The sequence below is a fragment of the Tetrao urogallus genome (genome assembly GCF_951394365.1).
Source record: "Tetrao urogallus genome assembly, chromosome: 4".
NCBI lineage: Eukaryota > Metazoa > Chordata > Aves > Galliformes > Phasianidae > Tetrao > Tetrao urogallus.
This window is the reverse complement of record NC_136817.1, coordinates 56,533,706-56,551,774: the sequence shown is the minus strand read 5'-3', so window position 1 is coordinate 56,551,774 and position 18,069 is coordinate 56,533,706. Positions and strand designations below refer to the sequence as shown.

Genomic DNA, 18,069 nt, shown 5'->3' with positions numbered 1-18,069 from the left:
CATGTTAATTACTTTCTGCCTGAATGACCTTTGGCTTTAATTCACTGGTCTGCTTTCAGCCAATTGTACTTGATATTTGTTGTACTTATTGTACTTATCATTTTGACTTCCTCAGTTATACAAATTATATTTGCCATAACCCAAAGAAAAATAAATCAAGTAGGTATCTTCAACTTCAACATAGTAAACAGGTGCTGAAGAACAGTTTTTATCTGCAATTCCATTCCTTCTTTTAGACATAAGGTCTGCAGCAGACACCAAACAATTTTCCATCATAGCTCGAGGTGAATCCTTACCGAATTCAGAAGTTTACCACCTACATTCCCACAGCAATCCAGAAACCTAAATGAATCACTATACAATTTCATGCTGTAAGTTAGAACTTCAGTAAGAACAGGTATCTACCTCAAGTGCCACAATGCCAGCCATTTGCATAATGAAATTGCAAGGTGGTATTTACTTGTCTACTTACTTTGGTTAGTACTAACGGGATGTAACGTGTTTTAGAAAAATCTTCAAATTAAATCAGAAGGGTGACAATCATGTACCAAGAGACTTAATTTGTTAAATGCATGTATTTTTAGATACACAAACTCACTGAAGTTCACATTTCATAGAAGTTGGAACCAGTTAGCCTTGAGCTACGAATTTTCCTTTTCTGCATTTTTCAGCCATCAGCTTATCTTAGATCAGATAATGCTCTGTCACTTCTTTCTAAACAGTTTGAATACATTAACAAATATAATGCTGCTTTCAAAAAAGATCCAAACAGTTACGTATGACTTCCAACCATCAAAGCAATCTCATGAGAAACTGATGCAAATACACACAGCTACCATCACGGGGAAGACAAACTACAAACGTAGTCAAGAGTACAATTACACTTGGAGAAGTGATATCCTTCTGAAAATTAAATCAAGAGAATAATACCTTACGAAAGTGCAGCCAAAACTGCACACAACTTGAACTCTAAAGATGAAGACATTTTGAAAATATGCTTTGTATGGTACACTTGAATATATACCACCACCGTTTTAGAAAAAAGCTGCCCAAAGGGTCAAATGAACTACACTTGACTGCTGTGATTTGCAGGAAGTAAGCTTTTTAGGACAGAGTGCATTCAAATAACATTGTCATAGAATTTCACTTTTCAGACTTCACTGTAACTTAGACTTAGTTTCTCACTTGCTGTAATAGGCAAGTACCTAAAAACCATTCCAGTAACAATCCATCAACAGTTCTGAAGTTTTAACATAAAACATACTCCATCTTCTGTTTGAAGTTGTGTAGTAACCTGTACTTCTCATTCAAGAGAAGCAGCACTGACACTGCTTTTTCAAAGCAGATATTTAGAGAAACACACAAAAATATCTGCAGAATTTCAACTTAATCAGCTTGATGACAGAAGAGCCTCTCAGCATTTCTAACCCAGTTCAGTACAAGAAACTACTGCACAGGCTGACTACAGAAAACTACTGTCCAGAAAGCAAATAGCGTAGGAAAGTCCCAGCATTTAAAATCTGTTCCAACGTTCTTTCATTATGCACTGAAAAGACCCCTTTATATTGTCTGGGCAAGCAACCTAGAGCCTACAGCTAACATGTTTCTAATTGAGAGAGATTAACCATGACTATTGTACAAGTCTACAAAGGCACTTCTACAGCAGCAGAATTTCCGGTCTGGCTAATGACATTTACAAAAGGATCTTCATGTGTGCTCTGAACATAATACAGAATGGGAGTAATTATTTCCTACAGAGACAGGGAAATCAAGTAAATGGATTAAATATAATAGATTTGACACCTTTTTGGCACATATACAGAAATAATGCAAAGCCTGCAATTATGAAATGATGTAGTCAGTATTCAGTGAGAAATGAACCTTACAGTTTCAGTATACGATCAAGTTCAGATTGGTTCCATCTGTACTCACGGCAAATCATTCCTATCCTTTATGTTAAATGCAACACACACAGGTTGATGCGATTTCAAATCTACTGTTAAAAAGTCTTAGGTCAACCATTACATACAGCATTTTCTGCATTTTTTTTCCCTCCATATATGTCTATATGTAGTGTCTCCAATAACTCATTAACACTGCTCACACTCAGTACCAATACTGGAAAATACTTTTGGAGCCATCTCAAACACTAAGCAATACAAACTGTAAGTCATAAACGTCAAAAAATGAACAAGGTATACACAACACAGTCCTTGATGCTTTCAAATTCTCAAGTCAAAGTAGATAACAAAGAGGTAAGAACTAGGCAACGCTGCGGGAGTATGGAATTCTAGAAAACACTGAACAGCTTAAACTGCCTAACTCATTTCGACCATTTACATTTTTACAGTTGTGTGTGATGGTAACAGAATACAGATGGAAAGATTTTGCATGAAAATTTGTTATGGGTGTTTTTTCTCATGAATGAGGAGAACAATGGATAAAGAAGAGCATGACAACGATCCCATTTCATATTCAATCATTCTGGTTACTGAACAGCAAACAACAGAATCGTTCTACAGAAATCAGTATCCCAGAAGGGAATTAAATAAACACAGTCCCTGCTTCAGTCAACTTAGCCCTTCAAAGATAATATCATGAGAGTCTGTTTGTCTGAGATGTAGTTCATCTTATTTGATTCCAGAAACAACGTCACGTGAGAGCTGCTTTATAATTCGGCTAATTACAGAGGTGAATATTTCACACCTTATAAACCAGTAAACACACAGTTTCAGAGCATTAGGACTGTCCTTCAAAAGTGCCTTGATAAGATACATCTGTCCTCTCATTCATTTATTTCCTACTATTATCCCATTATTACTTCTAATACTTTTTGCTGTAACTCATGCTCTTCAATTTCACAGCTTCATTAGGCTAAACCTCAAGTTCTCATGTTTAGCAGTACAGACCAGACTGAGGAATCATCACATTTTTAATTTAAACATCTTCAGATATCAAAGTCCCTTTATAAAAAAGAGTAAAGCTTATCCATTCTTTCCATTAGCCGTAACACAAAATTTTACATTGTTTCACTAGCAAAACTGGATACATGGAATTGTTTGAACATGAGGTGATCCTTCAAACTCCATGAATTGCAGCTGAAAATCCAAGCATTCCTTCACAACGAAACCTGCAGATAAACTTTCTCCCACAAACCAAGACTACACAGAAAGACACACACAGGCACTTACCATTCCACAGCAAGTACTTAACATGTTCAAATTCCTCAGCCTATCGGCTACTGTTACTATTACGCCCAGTAAATGACCAAAAAAAAAAAAAAAAAATCTCAGCTGAAACAACACTTAGGTTCCCAAATAATATAACTGCACTAATGCACACTTTTGGGATATACACTCCTGTTACTAACTTTAATATAAGGATGTGGCATGCAAACGTTCCCTGCCTCTCCTTCACCACAGCAGGCTCTGTTTCCAGACAGAGTGAACACACTGTATCTGAGACAACTGGAAGTGAAACCACGATAAAGCAGCTTCCTTTACAAATACTCAGGACAGGTTACTTTGTCATTGCATAGGAAAAACTAAAATCAAATTAGAATACAACTAAATTTCATTGCTACACAGGTTTGGTTGTTTTTTTTTTTTTTTTCCCTGTAAAGTTTAGAAACAGAAATTTACATTTGTTTCACGTGTTAGAAAATCCAAAAGGTCAAGACTATTTCCTGATATACGTAAAACCCAGTGAAGAAAAGTGTGGTGTGGAAGTCTGTTGTGACACAATTCGCTCAGACCAGTGAAAATCAAACTGACTGCCTTTTTCAAGGTCTGCCTATCTGATACTATACACCAGTTGTCTCCATCTACTGGTTGGAAAAAATAAGGTTCAATCATAGCATCAAAATGACTGTTTGTTATGGAGAGAAGTTACCCATATGTAGTGGTAATGTAGTGGCTGTGCCTGTTTCAACTGACCACAGACTGGCTTGGGTTGGAATGGACCTCAAGGATCATCAAGATCCAACCCTCCTGCTGCAGGCAGGGCTGCCAACTTCCACATTTAAAACTAGACCAGGCTGCCCAGGCTCTGGCCTTGAACACCTCCAAGTATGGGGCATCCACAACCTCTAATTCGGATTTCACAGTATTTTTCTTTCAGGTTATTAAATAAGTGAAATACCTTCAGGCTTTCAGTGCATTTGTACCCTATTTAAAGTGGTTAAACCATTTGGAACATAGAAGTATACCCTAGGAAAATCAGGAAGTTTTTCTTACTATATAGAAAACACCGACTGAGAATCTTGTTACAGTTGTCTGTAGCATCTTCAACAACTGCTTTCAACAACTGACAACACAAAGTGAACTTTCTCACTATGATGTCAACCATATGTTTATAGAGTAATCTGCAGACAAGTATACTTGTCTATGTGATTGATTACTTCAGCATGCGATGCACAAGCACTCTGCAGACATTATTTCAAATGTAACACTGCAGAATTGTATATTATTATATCCTATGACTTATTTACTCTTGCATTTCATGACCACTGGTACCCCCCATCCTTCACCAGCACAAGTGCTTATGTTTTACTAGTCACCTTTCAGAGACTTGTTTTTTTAAAAATCAGTAAGTTTATCCCATTCAACTTTACAGTGTGAAGATGTCCAACAGAATGACTACATTTTTAATTGGTTCCTTTACTAAAGCATCACCGATGTAATTTGTGATGCCCTAAACAACTACACCTTAATTGGATACAATTGCCAAAACTGATGTCACAAATACAGGAATGTAAACGTGTGACTACACGACAGCTGCAACAATGCTTTAGATGGATTATTACATCTTACAGGTTCTTAAAAAAAAAATCATGAATGTAATCACCTGCACATGAATATATTAGTAACACTACAATAATATTTATTCCTAGACACATTATTCTATTTCACACAACTTAAAAAACCTGTCACTTGAATTGGCTTGTTTGGCTAATGAAACACTGTTTCAGCACTGCGGTTACAAGCTTAAATGAGTATTTTAGAGCAAATCTTTTCTAACTTTATCTTTTATTCAATAACAACTTCATTTTTCAAACTCAGACAACCATTGAGGTATGTATTAGTACACATATATTTAGACACCAAAGTCTTAATTCTTCAGTGTGTTGTTTAAGGATGAACGGTGATATTGGAAGTTGACAAGAATTGAACTGATTGACATGAAGCAGTGAAGACGCCAGGGGAAAGAAAACCCAAGCACGTCTGTCTGAAGGATATACTTGCACACCCCAAAAAATTTGCAAAATGAGCAAAGTGAAATATTGCAACTATTTTCCTACAACTGTGCTTATGTTTGGAATTAAGCTTGGTATCAGAAAAAAAGCAACAACTAAGCTGATCAATTCTAATACTTAGTTTGAAGATTAAAAAAAAAAAAAAAGATGCAGTTTGCAGTATGCAGGACTTCACTGTCATAAGACTGTTGAGATATACAGACTCAGGGCTGACAAAAAACTATGTTCCAGTTGAAGATTTGAATATACAGAGTGCTAAGTTGGCCAAGACTAAATTAAATTTGAGATATTTCATCTCTCAAACAACAGAAATCCTCTACATGCACACAACACAGCACAAAACCATGCTAAGAATGAAACAAAACCAACCTTTCTGTTAGGCCCCGATGAGAGCTGCCTCAAAACAAATTAGAAAAAAAAAACACAGAGGTTTCATATAAGTGACAACTAAAATTAGCTTTCATTAAGCTTTGATTCTGTTATTAAAAATGAAACTGTAAGTGAAGTCGGTATAAGAACATAAAATAAAGCACTGTATTTTAGTCAACAGGCAATTAATTTGAAGTCTAATACTACTGAGATAGCTGGCAAGAAACTTTCAGAACCCTCTCCAAAATCTCTGAAGTGCTATAAAAAAAAAAAAAAAAAAAAAACCCAAATCAACTCAACTGCTTGAAACTCAGGTAAAATACAGCTAAAAGCATGACTGAACTGTTACTTCGAATAAACATAAAAAGCTTAAGGCACTGTAAATGAAGTACAGCAGGGGCTATTTTAAATTGGGCCGAACTGGAACACAGGCACTCTGTATAAACAGAGTGTTAGACCGATTGTGATTACAGCCAATTTCCACACAGTAGTGAAGCTATACACAAAAATATAATACCGCAAATAGCACCAAATCAATTTCATTTACCGAGTACTGAATAACAACTGTTGGTGCCTCCTTTGAAGTATGCTAGTTAACTTAGCTACCCTATCCATTTGTAACCAGTATTTTTACTGATTACATGCTGATGTGTGAATTGGCCGACAGCATAAAAGGAAAAAGAAAATCAGAATTTACTCACCAAAGAGGAATCCCTGTGACATCACATTCCATCCTATAAAGGAAGTGAAAGTGCTCTTTCCTTCGGTCTGATTTACAAGAAAGAAAGAAAGAGAAGGTTGTAATGTTGCTACACTATGCACTGTTATGGAAAGGAGAAAGGAATATTTGATCTGATAGATTACTACAGAAAATACTGACTGCACCAGCCCATTTTGGTTGGTAAAAAGTCACAGATATTGGTGGAAAGGTGCGTTACTTCAACATGAGCTTAAGCAGACAGTAAGAATTTTAGGTATCTAACAGCTAAATCTAGCCCTTAAAAAAAAAACATCAGGCTTAGGACGGTGTAACACAGGTTACATTTCTTTATGAACTATTTCTATAATGAGAATACCAGTGTGGTTTTTGTTTTCCTAAGATGTTTTCTTCCTGCAATTTCTTTCTGGAAGTAATGATGCCTTCATTTATTTCCTACTGAAAAGCGTACATCTGTGGTTTCACAGGAGCGCAGTGGGAAATGAAGAGGTACATGCAGTATAACAATATGATTGCCAACTGAATCTAAATTCAATCCTTTCTGGGAGAAGGGAGAACAGTAAAAGAAAACAGAATGTGTATTTATGACCTACAACTCCACTTCAATATGGAAGACAAGTAAAGATCTTCCCAATCATTCTTCGTGTAAGAAGAATCATATGTAACTTCTGTATTTTCTTCAGAAAGCCAGAAATTCCAGTAAATCTCACCTTTTTAGCAAAAGTCTTTACTTATTTTATGGGTAAGATGTAAAAGCATCTTTGTGTAACTTATCGGGAGTTTTATCAGTTTTTACTAAACTTGGCCTTCCTATCAGAGTATTTTTCATACAGCACAGAAGAGTGCTCCCATCTTCCCAAAGAAGGTTTTTCTGACATGCAACGCGTTTAAAAAGAAAAACAACAGAAAAGTAAGCTCTACTGAGGTGCTTCAAAATGAGCAAAGACATCAATCTGCTCAGAATACCTAGGTGTGAGGTGTTAAAAAGTCTGAATTGTAAGAAGAAACCACACCTTTCAACCACAGGTACAGTGATTTTAGAAGCCTAGTGAGGACTGAATCTGAAAAGAACACCAGTCCACTCTGTCTTAGATCCGTTGTTCCAACAAAGCACATACTTTTAAGTTTCCAGAAAGTATTTCAATCAAATGAAATTAGCTTTTAAGATTCAAAAAGCATAGATTGAGAATTTTTCCACTACTTGGAAGAAAGTATCAAGAGCTTTTATTTTGTAGTTTAAAAATACTGCTCTTGCAATTTATTTTTTGTTAGATGTTAATTTTTTAAAGATCATGCCATCATATAGGGAGCTTAAGAGAAATGAAGTTCCACCTACCAAAACCACCTCAATCTGATGACTTAGCCACTGCCAGTTAGACTACAATGATTTAACCAGCAGCTTATAGCTAAATTTATGACAGAATCTTGGATTCTTGTCATTGAATTTTTCAGATTTTTTGAGTCTTTAAAACAGCTATGCTAGCAACACTATAGCTCTGAAAATACACGAAGCTAAATCTACTCGAAAGACCAAGGGATGATTTAGCAGTCAAATGGAACCAACTTGCAGGGTCCAGGCAAAAAAAGGAGAAACTACAAGATTCATTTACTCTGTTCTCTCAGCTTTCTTTGATAGAAGATTAAAATGCATAGGAAGCTATAGAACACTCCCCCTACACTTCAGTTCTGTAGACAACTCTATAGACAGGAATTAACACACCTTAACTTGAACGTATTTTCATTGTTGTAAAGAAGTGAAGGGTAATATAATCTTCATCTACACTGTTATGAGGAAACAGAAAAGTTGAAGAGTAAAAGAGGAAGGCTGACAACACTCACTGCTCAGTCACTTCACTACGATGTTGAGAAAATAGTCAAGATGAAGGGAGGAGCACTTTTATTTACTACACAGAATGGAATATGATGTGGCAGGTTCAAAAACAACTAATCACACACATTTGTGAGGATGAACATGTTAGAAGATAACCAGCCACCTGCTTCAAGTACCTTTTGTAATTATAGGTGCATTCTTCCTACTGAACTCAATTTACACACGCAAAAAATTCCTGAGCTAGAAAAGCAAAAGATACAATCTTAGTTTTAACATTAACAAAATCAAATCAGAATGAGTAGAAAGAAAAACAAAAAAAAAAGTGCATACTCTGAGTATTTGGAAATTAATCATTCTAGTATCTGAAGGTTCCAATACATACTTTAAATCAAGCGTGAACTATTCAATAAAAAACATTTTTAATATATTAATGACTTAGACAAAAGAGATTCTAAAGAAAGAAATTCCATAAACATTTGAAGAAACTGACACAAAAGAAAATTTTTCAGGAATTCCTACCATAATCAAACCTTCATTCAGTCTCACTGAATCTTACCTGACACATGTTTTAAGTTAACACATTCAAGTTGAACTGATCAAACTGCATCCTATCCTGCCATTCGCACTAAGAATATAGTTAGGCAAGCAGACTAAATTTTAACATTGTAGGTCTCTGGTCTTCTGATCATTGCTTTGTCAGGACACTGACACTGTCCAAGCCAGCAAATGGTCTTTCAATTTTTTAATTAGCATTTCAGAAAAGCAGAAAATTCATTTGTCAAAAGCAAACTAAATTTATAAATGAGAACTACTAAGTTTTAAAAAGTAATAAGAAAAAAAAACAAATAGTATGTTAAAATCCATTACATTTACAAGAATTTTAGTATTTTGGCAATAGCATACAGAAATACACAAGTAGGCACATAATTTGATTTGAAACTGAACAGCAGCCAGATGGTTCTTTACACTGCTAGGAAAATCTTGACAATTTTAATATAAGATTCAGCTCAAAATTAACAGCAGAACACAATATCAGGGACTGCCACCTAGTGCCTGTTTTAAGCAGTACCCAAGAACATTTCAACTCAGAACAAAAAAACTAGTATTTTTTAATGCAATAAGAAGCAATTTCTTTCTAATCAGAAGATACATTCTAAACTGTGCATCTAAAAGCACTTCACACATGAAGGACTATCAATAACAGAAATGGAATCAATTTGATCAAAATAAAGAATTGGCAGCCATAAACCAAATTATAGCGTGGGGAAATCCACAATGAAAACTATGAAGCCCTGATTTATTCAAGGAAAAATTATAACATCAATATAAAAATTCCTTTACTTTTAGGTTACACTTTAAGATTTTTGTCATAAAGTATACTTTAAAGTACCAACTTTTACCATGGAAATTAATTCTGTCCCATTTTTTTGTAAATTATTATTCCTGTTCCAAGAAGGTAAAATAGAAATTCTACAAATTAGCAACTTCCTTACCATTGACCTAAGCAAAAAAAAAAAAAAAAAAAAAAAACAACAAAAAAAAACCACAAGAGGTCAAAACTCCTAAAGTTTAACATATTCTATCTAGCTAGTCCCATCCCACTTGCTCTCCAAGATTCTTAAGGAAAAAAAGAAAGCCATTTTATACATGGACCCCTTGGGAAAAGGTGACCGCGGAAAGAAGAAAAACTCTCGTAAAAATCAAAACTTTTCTTTCAATATCAGTCTGTTAAAGACAATGGTCAAGTCATCAACTCCAAAAATCAAACAATTGCTAAAATACTGTTCAAACAGATATTAGAAGAACAAAACTACAAGGGGTATGTTCTTTATTAACCTAAATTTGTTTAAGAGACATTAATTTACTGTTAATTTACTTCAGAGTGGAAGAAATCATTAGTACTTTAAACAGCACTGAAAGGCACATAAAGTTAACCACTCAGATAAACAGAAACGTTATTTACGTGTATCAACATCTTTCTCTTGAAACAACTTACCGTAATCCATAGCAAGGCAAAGTGATGAATCGGAACATTGCCAGAAAAACTCTCAAAGGAAGCAGGGTGAATATATACAGAAAAGCATCCAGGCACAGAAAGATTCCAAAAAACATCAACTAAATTATAAAAATAAAACAGATGTTAGTAGGTTATACAGAGTTACAAGAATTTTATTCAGAATTATATTGTGTATGAAAAATACATATTACTTCAATTAACCAAATAAGCACAACACTATATATGCTCGGAAGACTTTCATCAAAAATTGTGCTCCACGAGGCCCAAACAAAGTCCTATACAGATAACCACAATTCACTAATTGCATTTAGATGTTACTGCAGCTTGTTTTCCAACAGTGACTTCCTTCGAAGTTTACAGAAGTTAATGTTTTAACCTCAGGGAAAAAAAAAACAAAAACAAAAACAACCAACAAACCTCTAAAGCTGTATACATGTGTAAAACCATTTGCCATGTGTATGTCTTTTAATATGTCCTTTCCTCCCTCTAAAAAAAGCAGATTTTACCTTGCTGGTTTTCTATTACACACCTAATTACAGCTATGATACTTCCCTTTGGGGACTACGCATCCTTCTTTCATACGAAGAGGAATATGAAATATGAAGAGGTAAATTTACATACTTGCCCTCAGTTAAAATGCTTCCTCAGTTTATCAAAGCAGTTAAAGCCATTTAATTGTGGGCATAGGTCAACCTACTCTGTGATAATTAAACTAGACCTAAATTCTGTAATTAAAAAGCTGTTATATAACTGATTCTCCCTGGATGTTCCTTCCTCTTTTTTTTTTTTCCCCTCCACTTTGTGAATCTAAGTCTAATCTCCTGAATGGGACTCTGAGCACCCCAATTCTACCTAAATATTAAGTCCTAGTGTGTTGGCATTAGAAGCATATGTTAAAAAAAAAAAACAACAAAAAAAACCATATCTAATAAAATCACATTAAAGAATATCAAGTATTCACCTAATATCAGAGGATACATTTTATTCCAGTTTATTCTCATTCTAGCTGATTATGATTTACATTATTACTCTGCAATTACATTGCCAGGTAGTAAACAATACAAGTCATTAAGATAATTCCTCCATTCCTTTCCTACTGTCTCACATGCTTTCTCTAAATTAAGCAGACTTTCACATCAGTTGAGTGATTCGTACAATAGCTGGTCTACACACCATTTAATTTGCTTTCCAGGTGCTTGGCAGCATACTTTTTCTTTTTTTTCAGTATTATTCAATTTGTTATAGCTAGAATGTGAGCTAACTTGGATTAAGCCCAAGCAAAGAACAAATTTATTTCATAATCTCTCGCTGTAAAAAGACATCCATCACTTTTTAAATCTATCTGTTTATTGCTCAGTTTCATACTCTTCCATTGACATTCAAAACAGACAATAAAGTCTAATTTACCGTGCAAAAATCTCATGAATTTCACTACTTAGAACATCAACCTTATTTATACAAGACTGTTGGTCTTTGCTTGTTCTTACAAGTTAAAAAAATTTATTGGAAACATATGGTGATGATCCTTCAGAATAATTTCTGTGGCTTAGGGACTGCACATAATAGCCTCCATAATTACAGTGGAGATGGATTTAATTCTGTAAAACCAGGTCTCATCACAGACCAAGGATAAATTTAATGATACTCGAGGGCTATGCAAGGCATGGACAACAGGAGCCAGACTTTTCCTCTGCTGCTCTGTGAACTTTCTACTCCTACTTCAAGCTATTCTACTCAGCTACCCTCCCATCTCCACATGGGCTCTGAATTAGTGAGAACAAAGGCTAAGCAGTTCACCACATGCTATCTTAGCAAGAAACATGAAGCATTCACTGCCAGATTACAAGCTAATTTAAATCTCAGAATGGTTCAACAGCCACTAAAGTTCATGAAAAATAAATTGTGTGTTTAAGATGAGGGAGGGAGGTGGGAAGAGTCATGGAGCCGGTCTCCTACTTCAATATAGCTTACTGTTAATTAGATTAGGTTTACCATACAACTTTGCACCTAGAGATTTTGAGAAATTTAACAGCATTACTCTTCAGTAATACAGTTAATAATGGAGTACAATACAGTTATAATGCAGCCTAGATGGCTTTATTACCAATGTTGCTTACACTGAGCATATTCTGGCTGTCTCTCAAATCTGACATCCTCTCCTAGAGGGTTTCAAAATGGGTGAGAACGAAATTCTCTTCTACATCAGAATACTGAACTTCTGCAGGGTCAGAATTACATTTAGGCATACAGAAAAGAAGTGGCAGGAAGGCATCTATGGGAATGACTACAGCACTTGGAAAACGGGAAGGAAAGGAAGGTGAGGTAAAGAGTGGCCAGAAGCAAAACAGATGGCTGTGAAAGTCAAAAACCTAAGACAAATTCAACCATCACCGTATCTTCAGACTGAAAAATTAGCTAAAACAATTGTGTTGTATTTTAGTGAATAATTACATTTTACAGTAAATTTTTTAATTTGATTGACCATTCCTTGAAGTGACATCTTTGTATTTGAATTAACCCAAATACCATCATCTGGACTTGAAAGCTAGTTATGTGCATTTCTGTTAACAACAATGAGTTGCTCTCAATTAAAAACACAGAAAGTTAATCATCGCAGATTTTTTTTTTTTTGAGTGAAAAATGTTCAAAAATAAACATTCCTTTTAATAATGTAATGCAGTAGATTTAATCTTTAAATTTAAAGAACTATTTAAAAGTACTTCACCTTTTCCAGTTCTTTTGGTATCCGCATGCATGTGTATACTCTCTCTCTCCGCTCTGTGTACTTTGCTTCATTGTGTTCAAGGAAGTAACCTCTGGTTAGCTCAGCACTGATGAATCTCAGCAATGAAAGATCTACATTCAGAGACACAAACAAGCAGAAAACACTTCAGGCACTAAGAATGATAAAACTGCTATGTTTTTGTTACTTGCTATATGTTTCAGTTCCATTGTATCTAACACAGTACTTTTCTGCTAGTAGCAACCAGAAGGTCAAGTGACTTTGTAAGGAAGGAGCTATACAGGATTTGAGTTCTGTTTCCCACTCCCCCATCACCTCTCAACAAGAAAAATAAACTACTTCTCCCAACCAATCATTTTCATCAGACATCCTATTTCTCCAAAAGATGACTAAAATAAAGTTATGCTGAATGCTAATGGATTTAATCCTTACCATTCTAAGAGTCCTCCTAGATTTATTAAATCTCCCTCTACACTGCCCTTGTGAGGCCCCAGCTGGAGTACTGCGCCCAGGCCTGGGGCCCCCAGCACAAGAAAGATGCAGAGCTGCTGGATGAGGCCACTAAGATGATCAGAGGGCTGGAGTAACTCACCTATGAAGAAAAGTTGAGGGAGTTGAGCTTGTTCAGCCTAGAGAAAAGGCTCCAAAAGGGGAGACCTCACTGCAGCCTTCCAGTACTTGAAGGCAGTTTATAAATAGGAGAGAGAGTAACTTTTTACACAGGCAGATAGCGATAGAACAAGCAGGAGAGATTTAAAACTAAAAGAAAGGGAATTTCAGGTCAGATGTTAGAAAAAATTCTTTACTCAGAGCATAATGAGGCCACTGAAGCAGGACACCCAGAGAAGCTGCGAGAGCCCCATTCCTGTAGAAGGCTGGTCGGGGCCCTGGGCAGCCTGAGCTGCTGGGTGGCAGCCCTGCCCATGGCAAGAGTGTGGAACAGGACAGGCCTTAAGATCTCTTCCAACCCAAACTATTCTGTGATTCTATGATGTACAGGTCTTCGACACTTCAACAGATCTGGATAGATACGCTGAAGTCTGACTTAAGTTTTCAGTCAAGCCATGTGGCCTTAGAAGAGCCTTTGTGCAGAATAGTTTTTCAAAGGAAATATACAGCATAAACATGAGAACTGAAGCTATCAGCACAAAGAAGTTGAGCTTGTGAGTCTGTGCTCACCGACAAGGTCTGTGATCATCACCTCCCCTCTGAAACACTTCAGAAGCGACAGCACGCTCAGTACAGTTCAGTATGTCTGGTTATTACTGACGCTTAAAAATAGATGCTCCCAGCAATCACACAACATGCAAAAGATACAAATCACCTATGTAGACAGACAGGCAAGAAGCTACAGTGCATTCACCACGGGACAAAAACATGCTCTTTAGTAGAAGATCCAGATCTCAGTGAGTTTCAGTAACAACTGGGGAAGCCTTGCGCAGTACAGTGCCCCACACTTGCGGAAGGATGGTGAAGGGATCAGGCTGCCTTCATCTTTAGTAAAATAGCCTTGATAACAACAGTTGCTGAGGTGGGAATACAAGTAGAGACAGTGCATGTGAACAGTTCACCCCAAACTGTCAGACAGCAGCTTCCCAAAATGGATTTCACTGAATATGACAACCATCAGCTGGATGAAACACTATCCAAAAAATTACAAAGAGTTTTGAGAGGAATAAGAGCAGCTGCAAAATGCAGGTTGGCTTGTGTCCTACACTGCCTTGGGTGGTGAGTGCATGTATCTGCATGGGATTAGAACTGCTGAGGATTACAAACATTCTGAAGCTTGTAGTGGTATCTTAACATAAACGAATATTCTTTAGAGATCATTTCAACCAGGATTTGTTTTCACCTATGTGAACCTAACTGCTTTCCCCTGTCAAAAACACTATCTAAACAGGTCCTTACAATTTGTGTATAACTGATCCACTTCTAGTAGACTATAGCCGCTGTAACCCTCAAGGTGTTTATTTTAAAATAACCAAACACCATGCAGTTTAATGAGTAGTGAAAACTAATATTGACATTTAAAGTTTCAATCAAAGTTCATTCCAGAAAAATAACGGCAGAAGTTCAAACCACTAAATGGAGGCTCAGATCTCTTGCAAACTTGTTCTCTCAAGCTCTCCTCTGTAATATTACCATTTGAAACTTCTAAACAAAAATTGGGAGACAAACCCAGAATGTTCACAAAATTTAATTTGTATATTCTTACCTAAGCTTAACTACTCTGGTAAGTGCCAAGGTACATTTTCTCACGCCACAGGTAACCAACCTTCTGTAACTTAAAGATAATGCATCTCAAATAACTGAAGCTTCCTACAAAGTATTTGCACATAGGCAGCCATCATAGAGTATCTGGAACTGTTAGTTCCCACTTCCCATCACCTCACATGAACTGGTTGACAGCCCCATTGTTGAAAACCAAATGATTTTAGCCTTCCTCCACCTGGCCGCACCCCAGGAACTTCTCGTGCCTGCAGTTATCAATACAAGCATTCTAGACTATGCCTGGTAAACAACCCCTCCAGCAGTGGGGCACACTGAGCTACAGTCACAGCAACCTCCTTCCTGAGCACCCAGCTTCAGCCCTGCTTCTGTGCCAACAAAGCTGTGAAACGGATCAGCAGCTGACCCTGTAGGAAACACACAGCAAGCAAGTGAACAGGATGAGATACCAAAGCAGCCCAGAGCAACTAAGCACCTGAAAAAATGGCTTAATTCTGCTACCGAAACACCATTTCTTTTAAAATGAATGAAATGTTCCAACTCCTCCTTCAAATTCCTTAATTTTTTCCTCTCTGTTAAAGAAAAAAAAGTTACAGATCACAGCTTAAGTTTAATAGGTAGCACAGTCTTAATGCTTGAAGTATTCTCATTCACCACCCCACCTCAGGACAGAAAGCACAAGGATCTTCAAAACATTAAAGCCCATAGTTACTTCCTCAAGGTGCAAAGATAATGATTTACCCAGGTTATACTTCAATGCATAGCAACACAAAGGATAACCATTAACCAGAAATGGACAGGAAAACTTGTGCAAACGCAAAATCCTCTGTAGCTCAAAAACTTTCTGTTGAGAAACAATCAGAACATTCATCCTAAGCATAACAGTTTCGGGTACTCACTTTGAAACACACAATTCTTCCATAAACATGCATGCCACTCAAAATTAAAGCAGCATGATATATAGTTAAATTAATTATTTTCTTCTACTCCAGACAAATTCTCCGTACAGTACTTGTGCTGTTTCACCACCCTGCTTCTACACACTATGAGACATATTGCTACCAGCAAAGACAAGTTACAATTTTTAGCTGCTCTACCAAGAAACTCATTTTTCTATAATGTTTTCTCAAAGAAAGAGAGAGCACTGATGACTTTCGACTTTTTTTTTTCTTCCCCATTTTCTATCAATTGCTGGAAGACAGCTCCCCCCCTGTCCCCCATACCGATTTCTTTGCTTTAAGAAATTCCCCATTCAGCTATCTTTCAGGCACAGAGATGTGTATTCAACTGTTTTTGTCCCATCACAAAGCAATTCATAGCATTGTTATCAATTCCTTACAACTATGGAAACTGCAGCAGTTTCAGTAACACCACAATAGCGATGCCATCAGTGATGCTGCAAGTCTTAGGAAATCAATGACATAACACTCGTCAAGCTTAGAGAGAAAGTGTTCTGTTGTTAGTAAACGTTTTAATTGTTTTTTCCCTTTTCTGTCAGGAACAACCCATAGCATCACATTCAAGCCAACACTGCGGCAATCAGCCTGAAAACTTGAGCCCCTTCCACATTTTCAGCAAAGCACAACTGAAACTACAGCGCTAATAAAGTTCTTGATGAACTTGCCGAGACTAAATTAACCATACCACATTATGTGGCAGTTTTTAATGTTTGTGGACTGGATTTCCAAGTTGACTCAGTGGACTCCTGAAATGCTGCCCTGTGAACTTCAACAAAGCTACAGATGATAGCAAAACCCATCACGCTTTCTTTTGTTATTCTTCCTTATAAAATTCTTAGTTGGTAAGCTACACGTAGCGAATGAGTTCTAAACTCCACACAACTCCACACGCGGCTTTGGGAACACCGCTCCTTTCAGCAGCGGAGGCAAGAGGCGTCACACTCATGGTGCAAACGCTCAGCCACGGAGCGGCTCTGGTACAGGAGGCAGAAAGTTACAGCGCCCAGCGGAGCTCAGAGCACAGGTGCAAACACCCACCTCCCACAGCCCTTCTTTAGCAGCTAGCGGCTTTAACCGCCTGCCTTTAAACCTCAAAGCGCAGCACCACCGCAGATACCCACACCGCTCACAATCAGCCCCGCAGCTACCAGCGCGCTGTATCACACTTCACCGCTCTCCGTCCGCTTCCCAACGCGCCAAAAGCGGACACTCAGCCCGCCGAGCGCGGAGCTCCGTGCGCAGGGTCGGGAGCAGAGCCGTCCCGCCGCGGTTCCCGGCGCACTTTTTGAAGTCTCCCCCTCGCTCAAGTTCCTCGGCCGCCGCCTCGACCCGGCAGCCCAGGCCGCTCCGCTCGCAGCCGCTCGTCCCGCAGGCACGGCCCGGCCTCACACCCGCTCCGGAGCACGCCCGGCAGGGGTCGGTTCAACCCGGGGTCCCTCCGCCCGCCCAGCCGCGCTCCTCACCCGAGAGGCCCCGCTTCTTCTTCCTGCCCCGGTCGCTCTCGTAGAACCCCAGCGTCTCCGTTCGCTGCTGCGGCGACGGCTGCCCCGGGCCGGTGGGAGGCGGCCGCAGCTCGCTGCTGCCCCACAGACTTTTCGGTTCCCCGCGACAGCCGTCCTGCTGCAGCTGCTCCGGGCCGCCGCCGCCGCGCCGCCCTTCTGCGCCGCCGCCCGGCGCGGCGGCGTCGCTAACGCCGGCCATGTTCGCCGCCCGCTCCGCGCCCGCCGCCCCCGAGCCGCGCGCCGCACCGCGCCCCTGGCTGTGACTCATCACCGCGCGACGGCGGCGCAGCTCGGCCCGGCTGCCGCTCCAGCACTGAGCGCGGGGCGGGGCAGAAGGCGGTGCGGCGCCATCTTGCGCGGCGTTAACCGCTTGTGTGCCGGCCGCCCGGCGCCCGGCCTGCCGCATCGCGGAGTCTCCCTGCGTCCCGCGGGGCCCTTGCGCTTACC

At 38.6% G+C, this 18,069-nt stretch overlaps 1 protein-coding gene across 1 annotated transcript in view; it reads right to left on the bottom strand.

Annotated features, from left to right (window-relative positions):
- TAPT1 (transmembrane anterior posterior transformation 1) overlaps positions 1 to 17,821 on the bottom strand; it is a gene marked incomplete at both ends in the record, with an annotated part of 35,350 nt that extends 17,529 nt beyond the window's left edge. The window contains 3 exons of the mRNA XM_079534376.1: positions 10,169 to 10,287; positions 12,915 to 13,045; positions 17,584 to 17,821. Coding sequence (XP_079390502.1) covers positions 10,169 to 10,287; positions 12,915 to 13,045; positions 17,584 to 17,821 — 488 coding nt within the window. The remainder of the gene's footprint in view (positions 1 to 10,168; positions 10,288 to 12,914; positions 13,046 to 17,583) is intronic.
- Positions 17,822 to 18,069: the final 248 nt, after the last annotated feature.